This window comes from Oncorhynchus mykiss, chromosome 24 (genome assembly GCF_013265735.2).
Source record: "Oncorhynchus mykiss isolate Arlee chromosome 24, USDA_OmykA_1.1, whole genome shotgun sequence".
Lineage (NCBI taxonomy): Eukaryota > Metazoa > Chordata > Actinopteri > Salmoniformes > Salmonidae > Oncorhynchus > Oncorhynchus mykiss.
In genome coordinates, this window is record NC_048588.1 from 13,709,480 (window position 1) to 13,726,616 (window position 17,137).

General features: G+C 42.3%; 2 protein-coding genes across 3 annotated transcripts; one reads left to right on the top strand and one right to left on the bottom strand.

Moving 5' to 3' along the window:
• Nucleotides 1-8,487: 8,487 nt before the first annotated feature.
• rabx5 (Rab5 GDP/GTP exchange factor) lies at nucleotides 8,488-9,968 on the bottom strand. Its single transcript, NM_001160674.1, is given in 1 exon segment — nucleotides 8,488-9,968. A coding segment is annotated over 1 exon segment (294 nt). The 5' UTR covers nucleotides 8,847-9,968; the 3' UTR covers nucleotides 8,488-8,552.
• A 513-nt stretch (nucleotides 9,969-10,481) lies between these two features.
• Nucleotides 10,482-14,426, top strand: LOC110503799 (caspase-1). Of its 2 annotated transcripts, none has more exons than XM_021582336.2 (8): nucleotides 10,482-10,724; nucleotides 11,872-12,138; nucleotides 12,268-12,377; nucleotides 12,816-12,992; nucleotides 13,096-13,336; nucleotides 13,433-13,561; nucleotides 13,651-13,760; nucleotides 13,881-14,426. In XM_021582336.2, the coding sequence occupies exons 1-8, from the start codon at nucleotides 10,718-10,720 to the stop codon at nucleotides 13,971-13,973; spliced, it is 1,134 nt and encodes a 377-aa protein (XP_021438011.2). In that variant the 5' UTR covers nucleotides 10,482-10,717; the 3' UTR covers nucleotides 13,974-14,426. The 2 variants fall into 2 exon arrangements, with proteins under 2 accessions (XP_021438011.2, XP_036817798.1); XM_036961903.1 differs by lacking the exon at nucleotides 10,482-10,724 and adding an exon at nucleotides 11,039-11,335.
• Nucleotides 14,427-17,137: the final 2,711 nt, after the last annotated feature.

Sequence of the window (17,137 nt, forward strand, 5' to 3'; positions counted from 1 at the left end):
TGACGCGTTCCTGCCTCACGCCCAGCCCCGTCAATAGGTCCAGACTCTCGTTCATCTGGCTGAAAGCAGCACTACAGGTGGGGGAGGTGGCAGCCTGGGGACGCTGGGGAGACGCCTGGCCTGACATGTAGAGCTCAAACTCCTCAACGCTCAGGTTCAGAGACTGGCCATCCAGCTTCTCTATGAAGGCCACCGCACAGCACTGCAGAGAGAGGGAGGAGAGAGACAGAGGGGAATTAGGGGAATCAGAAAATACATTCTTAATATGTGTAAATTGAGTTTGTTTGGTACAGCTCGTCTGTCTGTTTGCTTTGTCGACACAGCCCTCTCACCAGGTTGGTAAAGTAGTATCCGTCTTCTCCGCTCATGAGGCGGCTAGGGTTACAGAAGCGGGTGATGTACTGGATGTTGGACTGCAGTCGCGGAGGGTTGGCCTTCAGGACGATGTAGATGAGGGTGGGCAGGAAGTCATCAGCAGATGCCGCCTCCTTCTTGGTGGTATTGATGGCATTGAAGATGTGCTTACTGCAGCGTGTGATGCAGGTCAGCTTGTCCCTGGGCACACGCTTCGAGTCCATCTCGATCACGTCTACAGGAAGTCAGGGTGGAACAGAGTGGTAGTTAATGTGCTATGATGACATTCTACATCACATGCATGTTCATTCAATGTTTGTGTCTCTTTGTAAAAAACTAAAAACAAATTAATACATTGTAAGTCTGACCTGTGATGGCTTTGACCACGTTATCAGACACCTCTGGAATCTCCTCATCCACAGGGACACACAGCATCTCGATGGTGACCCAATGCAAGGCCCTGCAACCCAGCCACCCCCACCCACTTTAGTGAACAGATGAACAAGGAGGCATACAGCAGCTTTAATACTTAAACTCAGTACCATATCTGTTTCAATGTCTTTACCTGATTCTCTTTTGAATGGCCAGGTCTTTCTTCTCATCGTCTGTGGTCTCAGGACAGAAGACCTCCTCGTAGAGACGTGTCATCATGTACCTCTCTACCTCGTCCATCACACTCTCTACGCGCTCCGACGACCCTGGGGTCAACACGGACAGATGGGAAAACAGCAAATGTGAGTCATTCAAGGCCTACCTATAGGAGAGCTCTCTGAAAGAAAAGTGTGTTCCTTCTTCTTCATTGTCACCAGCAACTTTATAATCAAGCCCCTACTTCAAGATATCCTTAATGTTCCAGTATTAGAGTAGTAGAGGTGAGGAAAGGAAAGGTGTACCTTTGAAGTGTGTGTGCAGGCGGTCTGAAAGGTTCTGGTAGAAGTCTTGAACGCACTCAGACAGCTCATCAGCACCCAGGTCCTGGGGAACAAGCTCACTATTAGCATGAAGGGATTGTCGTACATTTTCATTCATTTCAAGGGCGAGTTCATTTGGTTATTCACTCAATGCTCTACAGCAGGGGTGTCAAACTCAAATACCCAGTGGGCCAAAATGTAAAACCTGAACAAAGTCACGGGCCAACATTGAACAAATTAACCTTTTAATATGGACCCAAACAAGTTTTGCTTTAACATTGAATATGGAACAAGCATCGCTTATTACCATACAATATATAATTTAATAGTGGAGACATGCAAAATCGAATTTCAAATGAAAAAACACATCAATGGCATTCATTTATTAAATAAATAAAATTTAAATAAAAATTGTATGCCTCTTTTCTATTTGCAGCCTTCTGATTTAAATACCAAAATAAACTTTTTCCAATGGCTAATAATTTTACAAATAAAATGATAATAAATCAATCAACCATTCAAGCCCATGCCTTGTAGCAAGAAAAAGTGCATAAAGAAAACGTTAATTATTGCACACTGGTCTAATCTGATGTGCCCATGCCAGATACCTGGCATCTCTTCTTGGATGCTAGTTCATCAATGTCTGGGCTCAAGCTCTGAGCTGAAGAAATCCTTAGTATCGAGCGAAGATGTTCATCAGTCAGACGTCTCCTGTGAGTTGTTTTGGTCATCTTCATCGAGGAGAAAAGTTGCTCGCATAGATAAGTGCTGCCGAACATGGAGAGCATCTGAGCAGCTTGGGTGCGGAGCTGAGGCATTGTGTCAGGGATGAACCGTGGAAACTGTGCAGCGCCCACAGCATCATACTTTGACTTCAGCGTGTCGTTGCACTGGAGTTCAATCAGCTCCATTTGGATGTTGGTTGGTGCATTTTCCACATCAACTGCGAAGGGATTACTAAGCAGTTCAAACTTGCATTTCTGGGCATCGAAGTCGGCAAATCGCCGGCTAAACTCAGCGGCGAGAACACTGAGTTTTTCAGCAAACTGTGCGCATGGGAACACGGCGGTAGAGATCTGCGCTTTTATGGATTGGCAGCAGGGAAAATGGCAAGGGTTTCCTTGCAGCATCTGATTCTCCCACAGGCACAGTTTAGTTTTGAAGGCCCTCACTGCAGCGTACATGTCTGTGATGATGCGCCCCCGCCCCTGAAGCTGCAGGTTCAGCGCATCGAGATGGCTCGAGATGTCACAGAGAAAGGCCAGCTCACACAGGAACTTTTGCTCCCGGAGCTCTGCTGTATCCTTCCCTTTGGTTTCCAGGAATTGACATATTTCCTCACGCAGCTCGAAACATCTGTTCAGTACTTTTCCTCTGCTTAGCCATCTCACCTCTGTGTGATACGGCACGTCTGCGTATTCCGAACCACACTCCTCCAGAAAAGATTTAAACTGGCGGTGATTTAGACCTTTGGCTCTTATAAAGTGAACTACCTGTGTTACTGTGGTCATAACATGTTCCATCTTTAGGGCTTTGGCACACAGTGCTTCCTGATGTATGATGCAGTGGTAAACAGTTAGCTCACCTGCACAGTTCTCTTCCCGCATCTTCTCCCGAACCATGCCCACCAGTCCACTCTTTTTACCGCACATCGCTGGCGCACCATCTGTCGTTAATCCAACGAGTTTATCCCACGGCAGCTTTATTTCAGTTACACATTTGGAAACCTCCTCAAAGATTTCCTTTCCTGTGGTTGTGCCATGCATTGATTTGAATCCTAATAGCTCCTCCGTAACACACAGATTTGAGTCCACTCCACGGATGAAGACTGACAGCTGAGCAGTATCAGATGCGTCGCAGCTCTCATCCACAGCGAGGGAGAACGCAACAAAATCTTTTCCCTTTTCCATCAGCTGGTCATACAGATTGGTGGCAAGATCACATGTGCGATCAGCTACTGTGTTCCTGCTCAGGCTCACGTTTGAAAATGCTTGTTTTTTCTCTGGGCATACGAGGTCACAAACCTTCATCATGCACTTTTTCATGAACTCTCCCTCATTAAAGGGCCGGGCTGATTTTGCGATCTCTGCTGCCACTATATAACTAGCCTTTACAGCAGCCTCGCTTTGTGATGTGGCTTTTTTAAACATATTCTGTTGTGAAACCAAACTTATTTTCATCTCCTCTACTTTCTGGCTCCTTTGAGTCATGTCCAGGTCCTTGTATTTGTCATGGTGTTTCGTTTCATAGTGTCGTCTAATGTTGTACTCCTTACTTACAGCCACGTTGACTCCACAAACAAGACAAACAGGTTTGTCTTTTACATATGTAAACAGATATTCTGCCTCCCACTTGTCCAGAAAGCTCCTGTTTTCTGCCTTTCTTTTCGCCATTTTTGGGAAGGGTTAGCTCGCTGACAGTTGTAGCGTCTATGTTGCTATGACTACTGTCACAGAGGAGAGAGCGTTTCTGGGTCCTGTCCTGATTGGCGCGCGAAAACAGCAGAGCATTATGGGATTCGTAGTATTAGTGGTGAATGCGCTGTATAATACCGGCGGGCCAGCTCTAGTAGTAATTTGGTGTTGTCTCGCGGGCCAAATATAATTACCCCGCGGGCCAAATTTGGCCCACGGGCCAGAGTTTGACACCCATGCTCTAGAGTAACCTCAGCGTTTGTCTTTGTCATCCTTCTTCTACGACGAGGAAGTGAAATGGTCCAAACAAAAGCCGGAGGGGTGAATGAATAGAGGTAACCCCCATCAGGCTCTCCACATTCAGAAGCACCTTATGGTATTGTGGTGTACTACTCACCCTCTTGTAGGCCATGCTCTCTGTGAAGGCTCTGCACTGTTTGAAGATCTCCCTGCCAGGTTTCAGTGTCTTGAGGAAGTCGATGAACTCTCGTGTGGTGCGGTCCGTCTCTAAGGGCTTGCGGCTCACTGAGGGGCTGGGGGTCGACAGGGCCTCGCCAGGGATGGATTCTGGGAGGGGGGAGGATACATAAACTCAGCGAAAAAAAGAGACATCCTCTCACTGTCAACTGCGTTTATTTTCAGCAACCTAACATTTGTAAATATTAGTATGAACATAACAAGATTCAACAACAGACATAAACTGAACAAGTTCCACAGACATGTGACTAACATAAATGGAATAATGTGTCCCTGAACAAAGGGGGGGTGGGGGGGACAAAATAAAAGTAACAGTCAGTTACAGTGGTGTGGCCACCAGCTGCATTAAGTACTGCAGTGCATCTCCTCCTCATTGACTGCACCAGATTTGCCAGTTCTTGATGAGAGATGTTACCCCACTCTTCCACCAAGGCACCTGCAAGTTCCTGGACATTTCTGGAGGGAGTGGCCCTAGCCCTCACCCTCCGATCCAACAGGTCCCAGACGTGCTCAATGGGATTGAGATCCGAGCTCTTCGCTGGCCATGGCAGAACACTGACATGCCTGTCTTGCAGGAAATCACACACAGAACGTGCATGCTCATTAATTATTGTTTATGGTTCATTGAACAAGCATGGGAAACAGTGTTTAAACCCTTTACAATGAAGATTTGTGAAGTTATTTGGATTTTTACGAATTATCTTTGAAAGAAAGGGTCCTGAAAAAGGGACGTTTATTTTTTTGCTGAGTTTATAATGGAGGGAATGATATACCTGTGTATGTACAATATTCCTTAGGTGCTTGATTTAAGTACAGAAAAACAAGGGTGGGCTTTCTATTCATCTCATCCTTGACCAGCACAGCTTGCAGAGTTGTGATTTCCCACAACATCCTTCTGCAATTTGTGTTTCGCTAGTTACTTTTTGCTACGCATCAAATAAATGGTTCAACATGAATTACATCAACCATGGCTTGTCCTGTATTATCTGAACAGTTCTGTCTTTAAAACCCTCTAGAGTCTAAGCCGGGGGAAGGGTTCTAAACTAACACGTAGACATGTTTTACGATGGTCATACCAACAACTATTTAGTGTATTGATTTTACCCTTAAAAAGGTATCTTTTTTATTTTTTTATTTTAAAATTCAACATTACTGCTATTAGCCAATAGAAACACATTGAGTAACAGATTCACTACATGGAACAACAGTCCCCCCCCAAAAAAATCAAAAGGAAGTTTATTCTGAAGTGTCTGCCATATATCTGAGAGATTAGATTTTTTTGTATTTTTTACGCTACAGACGTTTGTGAGAAGACCAATTTTCAAGATGTCTCATGTCTGACAAATACTGCTCTAGCTCTGCTACCTTTTCACCAATATATATCTCTAGCTTAAAACAGACGGATTTTGATGGGGATTTTTTTTGTATGTTAATTAGATTTCCGCAGAGGCGTGGAAATTGTAGGCTAAGGGTTAAGGTGTGGTGATTTGATCTCCTCTATATGGCCTCACCGATGAATGTAATTAGGTTTGCCTTGGGATTTGGTCTTAAAATCTATTTTTATTTGTCACATAGACAACAGGTGTAGACTAACAGTGAAATGCTTACTTACAGGTCCTTTTCCAAAAACGCAGTTAAAAAATATGATTTTTTTAAATAAAAAATGTAAATAGTGACGAGGAATAAATACACAGTGAATAACGAATAAAAGAGTATAAAGTATTCAGACTGTTGTCCTTCTGGAAGGTTCTCCCATCTCCACAGAGGAACTATAGAGCTCTGTCAGAGTGACCATTAGGGCTTCTTGGTCACCTCCCTGACCAAGGCCCTTCTCACCGATTTCCCAGTTTGGCTGGGCGGCCAGCTCTAGGAAGAGTCTTGGTGGTTCCACACTTCTTCCATGTAAGAATGATGGAGGCCACTGTGTTCTGGGACACCTTCAACGTTGCAGAAATGTTTTGGTACCCTTCCCCAGATCCCCTGTGCCTGACTTGCACGGTCAACTGTGGGACCTGTGGCTGGAGTCTGACAATGTTTTGGGCCTTCCTCTGACACTGCCTGGTATAAAGGTCCTAGATGGCAGGGAGCTCGGCCCCAGTGACGTACTGGGCTGTACGAACTACTCTCTGTAGCGCCTTGCGGTCAGATGCCAAGCAGTCATCAGGCCTACCACCATTGTGTCGTCTGCCAACTTAATGCTGGTTTAATGATGGTATTGTGAGTCGTTCGCATCTACAGGGCAATATACATTTAGACAGGTTACCTTGGCGTTCTTGGGCACAGGGACAATGGTGGTTTGCTTGAAACATGTACAGTGCCTCCAGAAAGTATTCACACCCCTTGACTTTTTACACATTTTGTTACGTTACAGCCTGAATGTAAAATCTTTTGTCACTGGCCTACACACAATAACCCATCATTTCAAAGTGGAATTATGTTTTTGAAACTTTTACAAATGAATTACAAATGAAAAGCTGAAATGTCTTGAGTCATTAAGTATTCAACCCCTTTGTTATGCCAAGCTTAAATAAGTAGAAATTTGCTTAACATATCACATAATAAGTTGCATGAACTCACTTTGTGTGCAATAATAGTGTTTAAGATTATTTTACCCCAAACATACAATTATTTGTAGATCACTCAGTCGAGCAATGCATTTCAAACACAGAATCAAACACAACGACCAGGGAGGTTTTCCAATGCCTCGCAAAGAAAGGCACCTACTGGTAGATAGGTAAAAAAACAAAAAAACATTGAATATACCTTTGAGCATTGTGAAGTTAATTACACTTTGGATGGTGTAGCAATACACCCAGTCACCACAAAGATACAGGTGTCCTTCCTACCTCAGTTGCCGGAGTCAAAGGAAACCGCTCAGGGATTTCACCATTTAAATGCTGTGACAGGAGAAAACTGAAGATGGCTCAACAACATTGTAGTTACTCCACAATACTAACCTAAATGACAGAGTGAAAAGACGGAAGCCTGTACAGACTAAAAATATCCCAAAACATGCATCATGGCACAGAAGTAAAACTGTTAGGGGCAAATCCAATGCAACACATTACCACTCTCCATATTTTTAAGCATAGTGGTGGCTGCATCATGTTATGTTATGCTTGTAATCGTTAAAGACCGAGTTGTTTTTCAGAAGAAAAAAAAGAAAATGAATGGAGCTAAGCACAGATAAAATCCTATAGGAAAACCTGGTTCAGTCTGCTTTCCACCAGACACTGGGAGATTAATTCACCTTTCAGCAGGACAATAACCTAAAACACAAGAACAAATCTACAATGGAGATGCACACCAAGAAGACAGTGAATGTTCCTGAGTGGTCGAGTTATAGTTTACTTAAATCTGCTTGAAAATCTATGGCAAGATTTGAAAATGGTTGTCTAGCGATGATCAACAACCAATTTGACAGAGCTTGAAGAACTTTGAAAAAAATTATAATGGGCAAATATTGTACAATCTAGGTGTGCAAAGCTCTTAGAGACTTACCCAGAAAGTCTCTGTAATCGCTGCCAAAGGTGATTCTAAAATGTATTGACTCAGGGGTGTGAATACTTATGTAAAGATACTTCTCTATTTCATTATCAATACATTGAAAATATGTTTTTCACTTTATCATTATGGGGTATTGTGTGTAGATGGGTAAGAAAAAACATATTTAATAAATGTTGAATTCAGGCTGTAACACAGCAAAATGTGGAATAAGTCAAAGGGTATGAATCCTTTCTGAAGGCACTGTAGGTATTAGACTGAGTCAGGGAGAGGTTGAAAATCTAAGGAATTCTAGCTGGATGCCCCATGTGACCTCCTCCACAGTGACTGGGGGGAGAGAGTGGTAGTGGAGCAGAATTCTGAAAGAGCGGGGAAAGAGGAACTGTACACCAATATTATGCAGAGGGAAGGTAGTTTTGGTTTGGATCTGCTCATACCTCAAGTAATGGTAGAGAAAACACTATAAACCCTATCTCAAAGACTTGGACCCTACCTTTCTTGGGCGGTGTCTTTGTTGAGGGAGTGAAAAACTTAGTCATTGTGTTGACTTTACGTGACTTCTCCTTGGTTTTCCTCTCTTCAAACTTGCTGAAGGGTGCGATGGCAGGCTGGGGCTGGGCTGCCCCCTGGTGGTTGTTAGCGTACGCTGCCTCCTCCTCCTTCTGTAACCTGGGACACAGAACAGGCATTGCTGTTACTACCACATGATCAATACTGACAGACAGAGACAGACAGAAAAAAAAGTCAGAGATCAAAAAGTCAAGAATCCTGACACTGTTCCATTTGCTTCTGTGAAAATGGCTGTTAAAATGTTTTTTTTTTTTTTTGACCAATGATCAAAAGTTACAGCTGCATTTTGTTATTGTTTTGTTTTCGACTGCACCCCTCAATTTTATGCAGGGCATTCAGTGTTTGCCACCGGGCTCCTAGATTTAAAATCGAGTGCTACCTCCGCCCAGCAGCTGGGGGTTGATGCAAAACAAGTTTGCTCAGATTGACAACCACACCTCTCTGCCAGTGCATGGTCCTCCTGGATCTGTTTGTGTCTGGTTTGTTGGTACTCCTCCCGCCAGCACTTGGAGCAGAGGCCCTGCCAGGCCGTGTTGCCATAGAAACCACATCCCTTCGTACACAGCAGCTCTGACTGGTCCACATGGATCCCACGACGTTCCGACCGGTGGCTCATCCCTCACGGCTAGCGTGGATACGGCTGGGAATAACAGGAAAATGACAAGACTGAATGGTAGAAAGATCCACAGTCAGAAGTAGGCCTACATCAAACTTGATGGCTATTTTTTATTTATCAGGACTTTGACAAAGTTGAATGCCTACACACTATGGGCCACATTCAGGTTGAGGTATTTGATAAAAATGTATGTTTAATAGAGGTAGCTAGCGTAAAGACACATTTCAATACACACACGGAAAATCTTAGTGAATTCCTGTGCGTATCAAAATATGATTTCATATGGCAGTGTTTACACCTTTACCACCGTAAAATTAAGGTCAACACTGGAAATCTGACAAGAGTTTGAACCCCTAAGAATCTGCCTATCCCTGATGATTTTGACTCCCGACTCACATTGGGAATGCATGATACGAAAATCAACACAGGAGGAATTTAATGGATGACCACAAACACTGGTGAAAATGTTTATGGCCTTCTAGCTGTGTCAAATCCCAATAGTGTAGCTGCCCTACACTTTACTTTGTTTGAAGCCACATTACAACGTTACATTACAACGTTATTAGTAGCTAACCATCCTGATTTATAAACACGCTAGTTGGCTACTTTACAACCAAATATTCGTATAACTATCCCTACTACGATGTAATGCAATGTAATGGGCTTAGCTAAACTCTAACTAGCTTGCTAACATTAGCTAGCTCTAAATTCACGAAAAACGCGACACAATGACATGACAAAGCTAGCTAGGCTTCTTCTGGTAGCTAAATATTAACAGTAAACTTAGCTACAAAAAATACCATAATTAAGTATTCTACAATGGACACACCTGACCACTGGGTCCTTAGCAGAGTAGAGATACATTGAACTAGGGTTTGGCTCACTACTAGAAGCTAACATTAGCTAGCTAGCTAGTTTGCGGTTGACGTTAGCTAGCTAGGGTGACAGTAATTCCAGACCCAACAAAATTGACAAACAATTTCGTTAGCTAACAACATTCTGCGACTCATTACCTTTTCAGAAAGATTATTGAGTGTAGATATATGTAATTTTTTTATGCAGCCAATTGGCACCATCTGCTACCCACCCGTCTGACAGACCAGTTTGTTTACGTAGTCACCCTTCTTCCTCGTTAGTCGATATCCAATAGCGCGCTCTTGAGACCATTTCAGGTATACAGACAGTCCTGTGCAACACTATATTCCTTCAAATGGGAAATTATTAAAACGTTATTCATTTTATAAGGGGTTCTTATTCAGAGCGAATTACAGTTAGTGTATGAATCTTAAGGCAGCTAGATATGGACAACCACATATCACATTCATAGTAAGTAGCTATATAATAAAGTATTGATGTCAGACGTTTTCAGGAAGATGGGCAGGGACTCAGCTGTCCTGACCACTGGGTCCTGACAAATGATGTGTATAAACCCTGGATGACTTGCGCTGTATTGAAGCCATCCTGGCACTCCTCCTTAATTGTAAAAACATATTTTGGAAGCTACAGTATAGAAATGCACATTTCCTTTATTGTAAATCTGAAAAATACAACATATTTTTAAATGCATATCACAGTCCAACAAACCTGTTATGTATACATGCACCAAGCCAGCCAATCAGGTTACTGTATAAAATATACGGGAAGTTGCTAAGACTTTTTATGACTCCAGTAGTCTAGGTTGAAAAGCATTTGGGATGATCGAGTATCATCAAGAGAACGCATAGGCATATCTTTATTCTATGCGAAATAGGCATATCTTTATTCTATGCGAAATAGGCATATCTTCATTCTATGCGAAATAGGCATATCTTTATTCTATGCGAAATAGCTAGCAGAAAGAACAGAATAGCTTCATTCACCTCATCTAAGGAATGGCAGGTAAATAATAAAAACGTATATGTACAAACATTATCGGCTGTTTTGCTTTGGTACAATTTGTTTTTAACAAACAAGGTATTTATGGTATTACTCTGACAAATATAAATATTAAGAATATTGCAATATTTCTGTTGGAATTCTGGGCAATTTTTTTCCACTTCGACAGCATGCATACTTTCACTTTCGCTATAGGCGTCCAACTCAAGACTGACTGGTGCAGGCAAAATGCACGGTCGATCGACCGTTTTTTATATCTGGAGCAGTTGATTTGATAACAATGTATGTGTGTGTGTGTGTGAGAGAGTTCGTAAATTTGCTATGGCCATCAACTCCGATTACAGAGCGCTCTCGTTTTAGTCTGCCAGAGCGCAGAATAACTGACGAATTTATGAACGCTCAACATGCTTTGAATATGACGGGAGTCAGTAAACATCGGCAAGCTAGCTAACTTTAGCCAGTTAGCTAGGGTGCTTGACTGCCATTGTGAGGTCAGAACGCTCGGATCAACCCTACTCCTCGGCCAGATCGAAACGCTCTGATATTAACGAACGTCCAGAGCGCAGTCTGAACGCACTCTGGCACTCCAGAATGAATTTACGAACACACCCCAAGTAAGACACAAACCAAAATATTATTAAAAAAACATGCATCATTAAAGAGACAAACTGAAGTTGCTACATCAATTGTTAGACTTTTAAATGAATGATATACACATTGATTCTGGATTTAAAAAAAAAAAAACTATAGATGACTCATGAGCTTAGTTCAACCATTATACTCATCAAAATATAAGCTTGGTTTATTCATTTGTTTGTAAACAATGTAATTGTAAACAAACACTGTATAGCCTCAAATCATGGTTAAACTATCATGTTGATATCATGGATGGTCAGTCTTCGCATCCATAGCTCTGTCCATGAGTTTGAGAGTGGTTACGTTTGTCCAGCCCCATCCCTCAGTTGTTTACCAAATCAGTGGCGGGGTGTCCTCTTTGTTATTGTTTGAGCTGCAGATTGTCCCTTTAAAGGATGAATTGAAATTTAGAATACACTGTATGCTCAATTATAAAGTAGATGCATAAGACTTAGACATCGCTCCAACAATGACTAAATTGTAGCTCTGATTAAATCCTATTTACTTTCACCAGACAAGTTGCTCTCCAAGGCTCGGAAGACATTCATAGACAGTGTGACGAAGCCAGTGATCAAGCAGCTCCTGGATGACCTTTTGGAGGACAAGGTGCTGAACGATGAAGAGACAGAATCGGTGACGGAGGAGAACAGCACTAGGGCAGAGCAGGCACGATGCCTTATCGATATGGTGCGGAAGAAAGGGAGCAAAGCCAGTGACAAGATGATTGCCAGAGTTCAGGAGAGAGATCCTGGACTTTATGACAAAATGGGTCTGGCCCCCAGTGAGTGAAACTGATACACCATTCAGTTACGTCTGTCACAGTGCCAAACTTCTCTTAGACTTGATAAGAGTTAGTAAGAACTTAACATATACTGTAAATGTAATGTAACATGCTGTATTTTCCCTGCAGCACCATCATCGCCCCAGTTATCACAGCAGGAGGAGCAGCCAGTGTCCTCTGTCCTCACCCCCAGCACAAATGACTTTAAGAAGGACATTCTTCAGAGGAAGGGTAGCGAGGTTTGAGCTCTACTTCGTTGTCAAAGGATAGATCAGTGTACATGTATCGGTTTTCTGAGTGCCCCAATAGAATTAGCTTCTGAGTTTATAGTTATCCTATTAGACCAGTAAGCTTTCTTATGAACCCCTTGGGTTACCGGTGTCATAGTTTAGGAAACACAGTTACTCTAAAGTCTTTAAATATATATATACATATATATATATATATATATATATTTTATAATCTAGGCGTGAAAGTATAGTCAAAGTTTCAACTTGTAATTTCACAAACTGCAATAACTGTGTAACAATGTGTACCTACACTGTTATTACACAGTGGTTTTAGCATGACTTGTAAATTGGGACCAATTTCCACACATATTTTGACTGAGTAGAATTGTTGCTAGGCTATATTACTGTTAAATAACCTTTGCACCTGTAATTGCTTTGCTCGATCAGATTTACCTTCCAATGGATAAGTCTGGTCGGAAGCGTCTGGCCCTGCTCATAAACAACGTGGAGTTTGATGATAAGAACATGCTGAGACGAGGGGCAGAGAAGGACGAGGAGGACGTGGAGAGGCTTCTCAGGGATCTGGGATATGATGTGGTGAAACACAGAAACCTGTCTGGACAGGTAAACAGAGGGAGGAAACATCTCTCCTGCTTCTAGAAGAGTGTTTACATGTTTCATTAGTCTATGGTTTTTCTCCTCTGTGACAGACAGTATGCTCTTGCAGGAGATGGACGAGGCTGTGAAAGCGTTCTCTAAACGTGAGGAGCACTTATTGTCGGACAGCGTCTTCGTGGTGATGATGTCTCACGGGGAGCTGGGAGCCATCATGGGTGTCCATTACAAGAAAGGGGACCCTAATCTTGACATCTTCCCCATCAACAACATCTTCACACACCTGAACACAGAGAACTGCAAAGCACTGATTAACAAACCCAAAGTCATCCTCATTCAGGCCTGCAGGGGAGGTGATTCTTTCATAAAAATACACATTTCCTAAATGTATGTAAACCTTTTGTACAGGCAACACCTCCATATTAAAGAGGATTTGCATGTTGTTTCAGGCAAGGATGGGTCTGTTTGGGTCAGTGACACAGTGCCTGGGTCCAGCCTTGACCTGGGGTTAGAGAGTGACTCATTTAGGAGGGAGCACAAAGAGAAGGACTTCATCTCCCTCCTGTCCTGCACACCAGGTTAGTGTGTCATATTAACACATTCTCAGGCATTATATTGTTTGTAAATCAATGTGAGTAAACCCTCATTACATTCCCTTCGCTTTCAGATACTGTGTCCTACAGAGATCCAGAGATGGGCACCCTTTTTGTCCAACGCATCATGGAGACATTCAACACCTATGCCTGTGATGATCATATAGAAGAATTGTTCAGGAAGGCAAGTATCTGGAAACAGAACAGATAACATTGTTCTTTCCTCATTGCACTGTATAGAATGATTGATCAGCTTTGATTTACTTTGAGCCACAATAACATGTTGGTATTTTCTTCCATACAGGTCATGGGACGCTTTGAAGATTTCCCCAGACAGATGCCGACCAAAGACAGAGCCACTCTAACAAAGCACTTCTACCTCTTCCCAGGCCTCTGAGAAGTTATGATGATTGATTCATTGTACTGTAATCACAATGGAGGAATAAGGGAGCAGCATATTTTCTGTTATTTTGTATGAAAGTGTTTGGTAGACACTCCTTTTAAGATCATCACCAGTATGTTTTAAATTTATACTTATAATGAACCTTTTAACATTATTTTATCTGCAAATTGTTTATAATCTGCAAATGATAATATCCTCCTGTAGAGCTACTGGGTAGCCTATGTTGTCTTGTGCCAGCCCTGCTCTAACACACCTGATTCGGCTAATCAACGCCAAGATGTGTTAAAGGTGTGTTAGATCAGAGCTGGAACAAAAACGTATTGGGTACTAGGTTACCCAGTAACTAGATTGGCCACTCCTGTTTTAACATTTGGAAGATAAGTAAAATAAGTCTCTGTGACAAAAGCAATATTTGCCGAAATAAAAATATTTCACTGCACTCAAAAACATGTAATACATTTAACAGATGTGATGTGCCTTTGGCTACAAATGAAAATTAACTTAATTTTGCCTATCCACTATTGTTATCAGGAATCAAGATGCAGACTGTCAAAGTAACAATGATTATTGTGGCAACGGGCAGGCAAAGACAGGTCAAGGCAGGCAGAGGTCGAAAATCCAGGGTAAGGCAAAGGTACAGGACGGCAGGCGGACTCAGGGTCAGGGACAGGCAGAGTTCAGCAATCCAGAGGTGGAGCAAAGGTACAGGATGGCAGGCGGACTCAGGGTCAGGCAGAGAGGTCAGGCGGGAGGGTACAGGGTCAGGACAGGCAAAGGTCAAAAACCAGGAGGACGAGGAAAGAGGCTGGGAAACGATAGGAGCTGACAGGAAAAACGTTGGTTAGCTTGAACAAACAAGACGAACTTGCAACAAACAGAGAACACAGGTATAAATACACAGGGGATAATAGGGAAGATGGGTGACACCTGGAGGGGGGTGGAGACAAACAAAAACAGATCAGGGTGTGACAATAGTGAGGCAGTGAGCAAGTTTGCCTATTTGTATTTGCATTTATTAAGGATCCACATTAGCAGCTACTCTTCCTGGGGTCCAGCAACATTAAGGCAGTTATATACCGGTTAAAATATTACATTTCGTAACACTTTACCTAATACATTTAGTGTGTTCCCTCAGGCCACTACTACACAATCACATATTTACAATACAACATCCTTGTGTATGTGTGTGTAGAGTGCGTGCCTTATCATGTGTATGTTATTTCGGTAAGGAGAAGTAGAGTTTTTAAAACCACAGATGAGGTCTAAACTACAGTGCCTTGCGAAAGTATTCGCCCCCCTTGAACTTTGCGACCTTTTGCCACATTTCAGGCTTCAAACATAAAGATATAGAACTGTATTTTTTTGTGAAGAATCAACAACAAGTGGGACACAATCATGAAGTGGAACGACATTTATTGGATATTTCAAACTTTTTTAACAAATCAAAAACTGAAAAATTGGGCGTGCAAAATTATTCAGCCCCTTTACTTTCAGTGCAGCAAACTCTCTCCAGAAGTTCAGTGAGGATCTCTGAATGATCCAACGTTGACCTAAATGACTAATGATGATAAATACAATCCACCTGTGTGTAATCAAGTCTCCGTATAAATGCACCTGCACTGTGATAGTCTCAGAGGTCCGTTAAAAGCGCAGAGAGCATCATGAAGAACAAGGAACACACCAGGCAGGTCCGAGATACTATTGTGAAGAAGTTTAAAGCCGGATTTGGATACAAAAAGATTTCCCAAGCTTTAAACATCCCAAGGAGCACTGTGCAAGCGATAATATTGAAATGGAAGGAGTATCAGACCACTGCAAATCTACCAAGACCTGGCCGTCCCTCTAAACTTTCAGATTATACAAGGAGAAGACTGATCAGAGATGCAGCCAAGAGGCCCATGATCACTCTGGATGAACTGCAGAGATCTACAGCTGAGGTGGGAGACTCTGTCCATAGAACAACAATCAGTCGTATATTGCACAAATCTGGCCTTTATGGAAGAGTGGCAAGAAGAAAGCCATTTCTTAAAGATATCCATAAAAAGTGTCGTTTAAAGTTTGCCCACTGACAAAGAAATGATCAGTCTATAATTTTAATGGTAAGTTTATTTGAACGGTGAGAGACAGAATAACAACAAAAAAATCCAGAAAAACACACGTCAAAAATGGTATAAATTGATTTGCATTTTAATGAGGGAAATAAGTATTTGACCCCCTCTCAATCAGAAAGATTTCTGGCTCCTAGGTGTCTTTTATACAGGAAACGAGCTGAGATTAGGAGCATACTCTTAAAGGGAGTGCAAACATGGAGGTGGAAACATTATGCTTTGGGGGTGTTTTTCTGCTAAGGGGACAGGACAACTTCACCGCATCAAAGGGACGATGGACGGGGCCATGTACCGTCAAATCTTGCGTGAGAACCTCCTTCCCTCAGCCAGGGCATTGAAAATGGGTCGTGGATGGGTATTCCAGCATGACAATGACCCAAAACACACGGCCAAGGCAACAATGGAGTGGCTCAAGAAGAAGCACATTAAGGTCCTGGAGTGGCCTAGCCAGTCTCCAGACCATAATCCCATAGAAAATCTGTAGAGGGAGCTGAAGGTTCGAGTTGCCAAATGTCAGCCTCAACTTTAATGACTTGGAGAAGATCTGCAAAGAGGAGTGGGACAAAATTCCTCCTGAGATGTGTGCCAACCTGGTGGCCAACTACAAGAAACATCTGACCTCTGTAATTGCCAACAAGGGTTTTGCCACCAAATAAAATAAAATTTTACTTGTCACATACACATGGTTAGCTGATGTTAATGTGAGTGTAGCGAAATGCTTGTGCTTCTAGTTCCGACAATGCAGTAATAACCAACGAGTAATCTAACCTAACATTTCCACAACTACTACCTTATACACACAAGTGTTAAGGGATAAAGAATATGTACATAAAGATATATGAATGAGTGATGGTACAGAACGGCATAGGCAAGATGCAGTAGATGGTATCGAGTACAGTATATACATATGAGATGAGTAATGTAGGGTATGTACCAAGTACTAAGTCATGTTTTGCAGAGGGGTCAAATACTTATTTCACAAATTAAAATGCAAATCAATTTATAACATTTTTGACATGCGTTTTTCTGGATTTTTTTGTTGTTATTCTG

Coding starts and splice junctions, on each gene's coding strand:
- LOC110503799 (XM_021582336.2), top strand. Junction 12,378..12,815: donor TTCAGAGGAAGGGTAGCGAG/GTTTGAGCTCTA, acceptor TTGCTCGATCAG/ATTTACCTTCCAATGGATAA. Junction 13,761..13,880: donor TAGAAGAATTGTTCAGGAAG/GCAAGTATCTGG, acceptor TCTTCCATACAG/GTCATGGGACGCTTTGAAGA.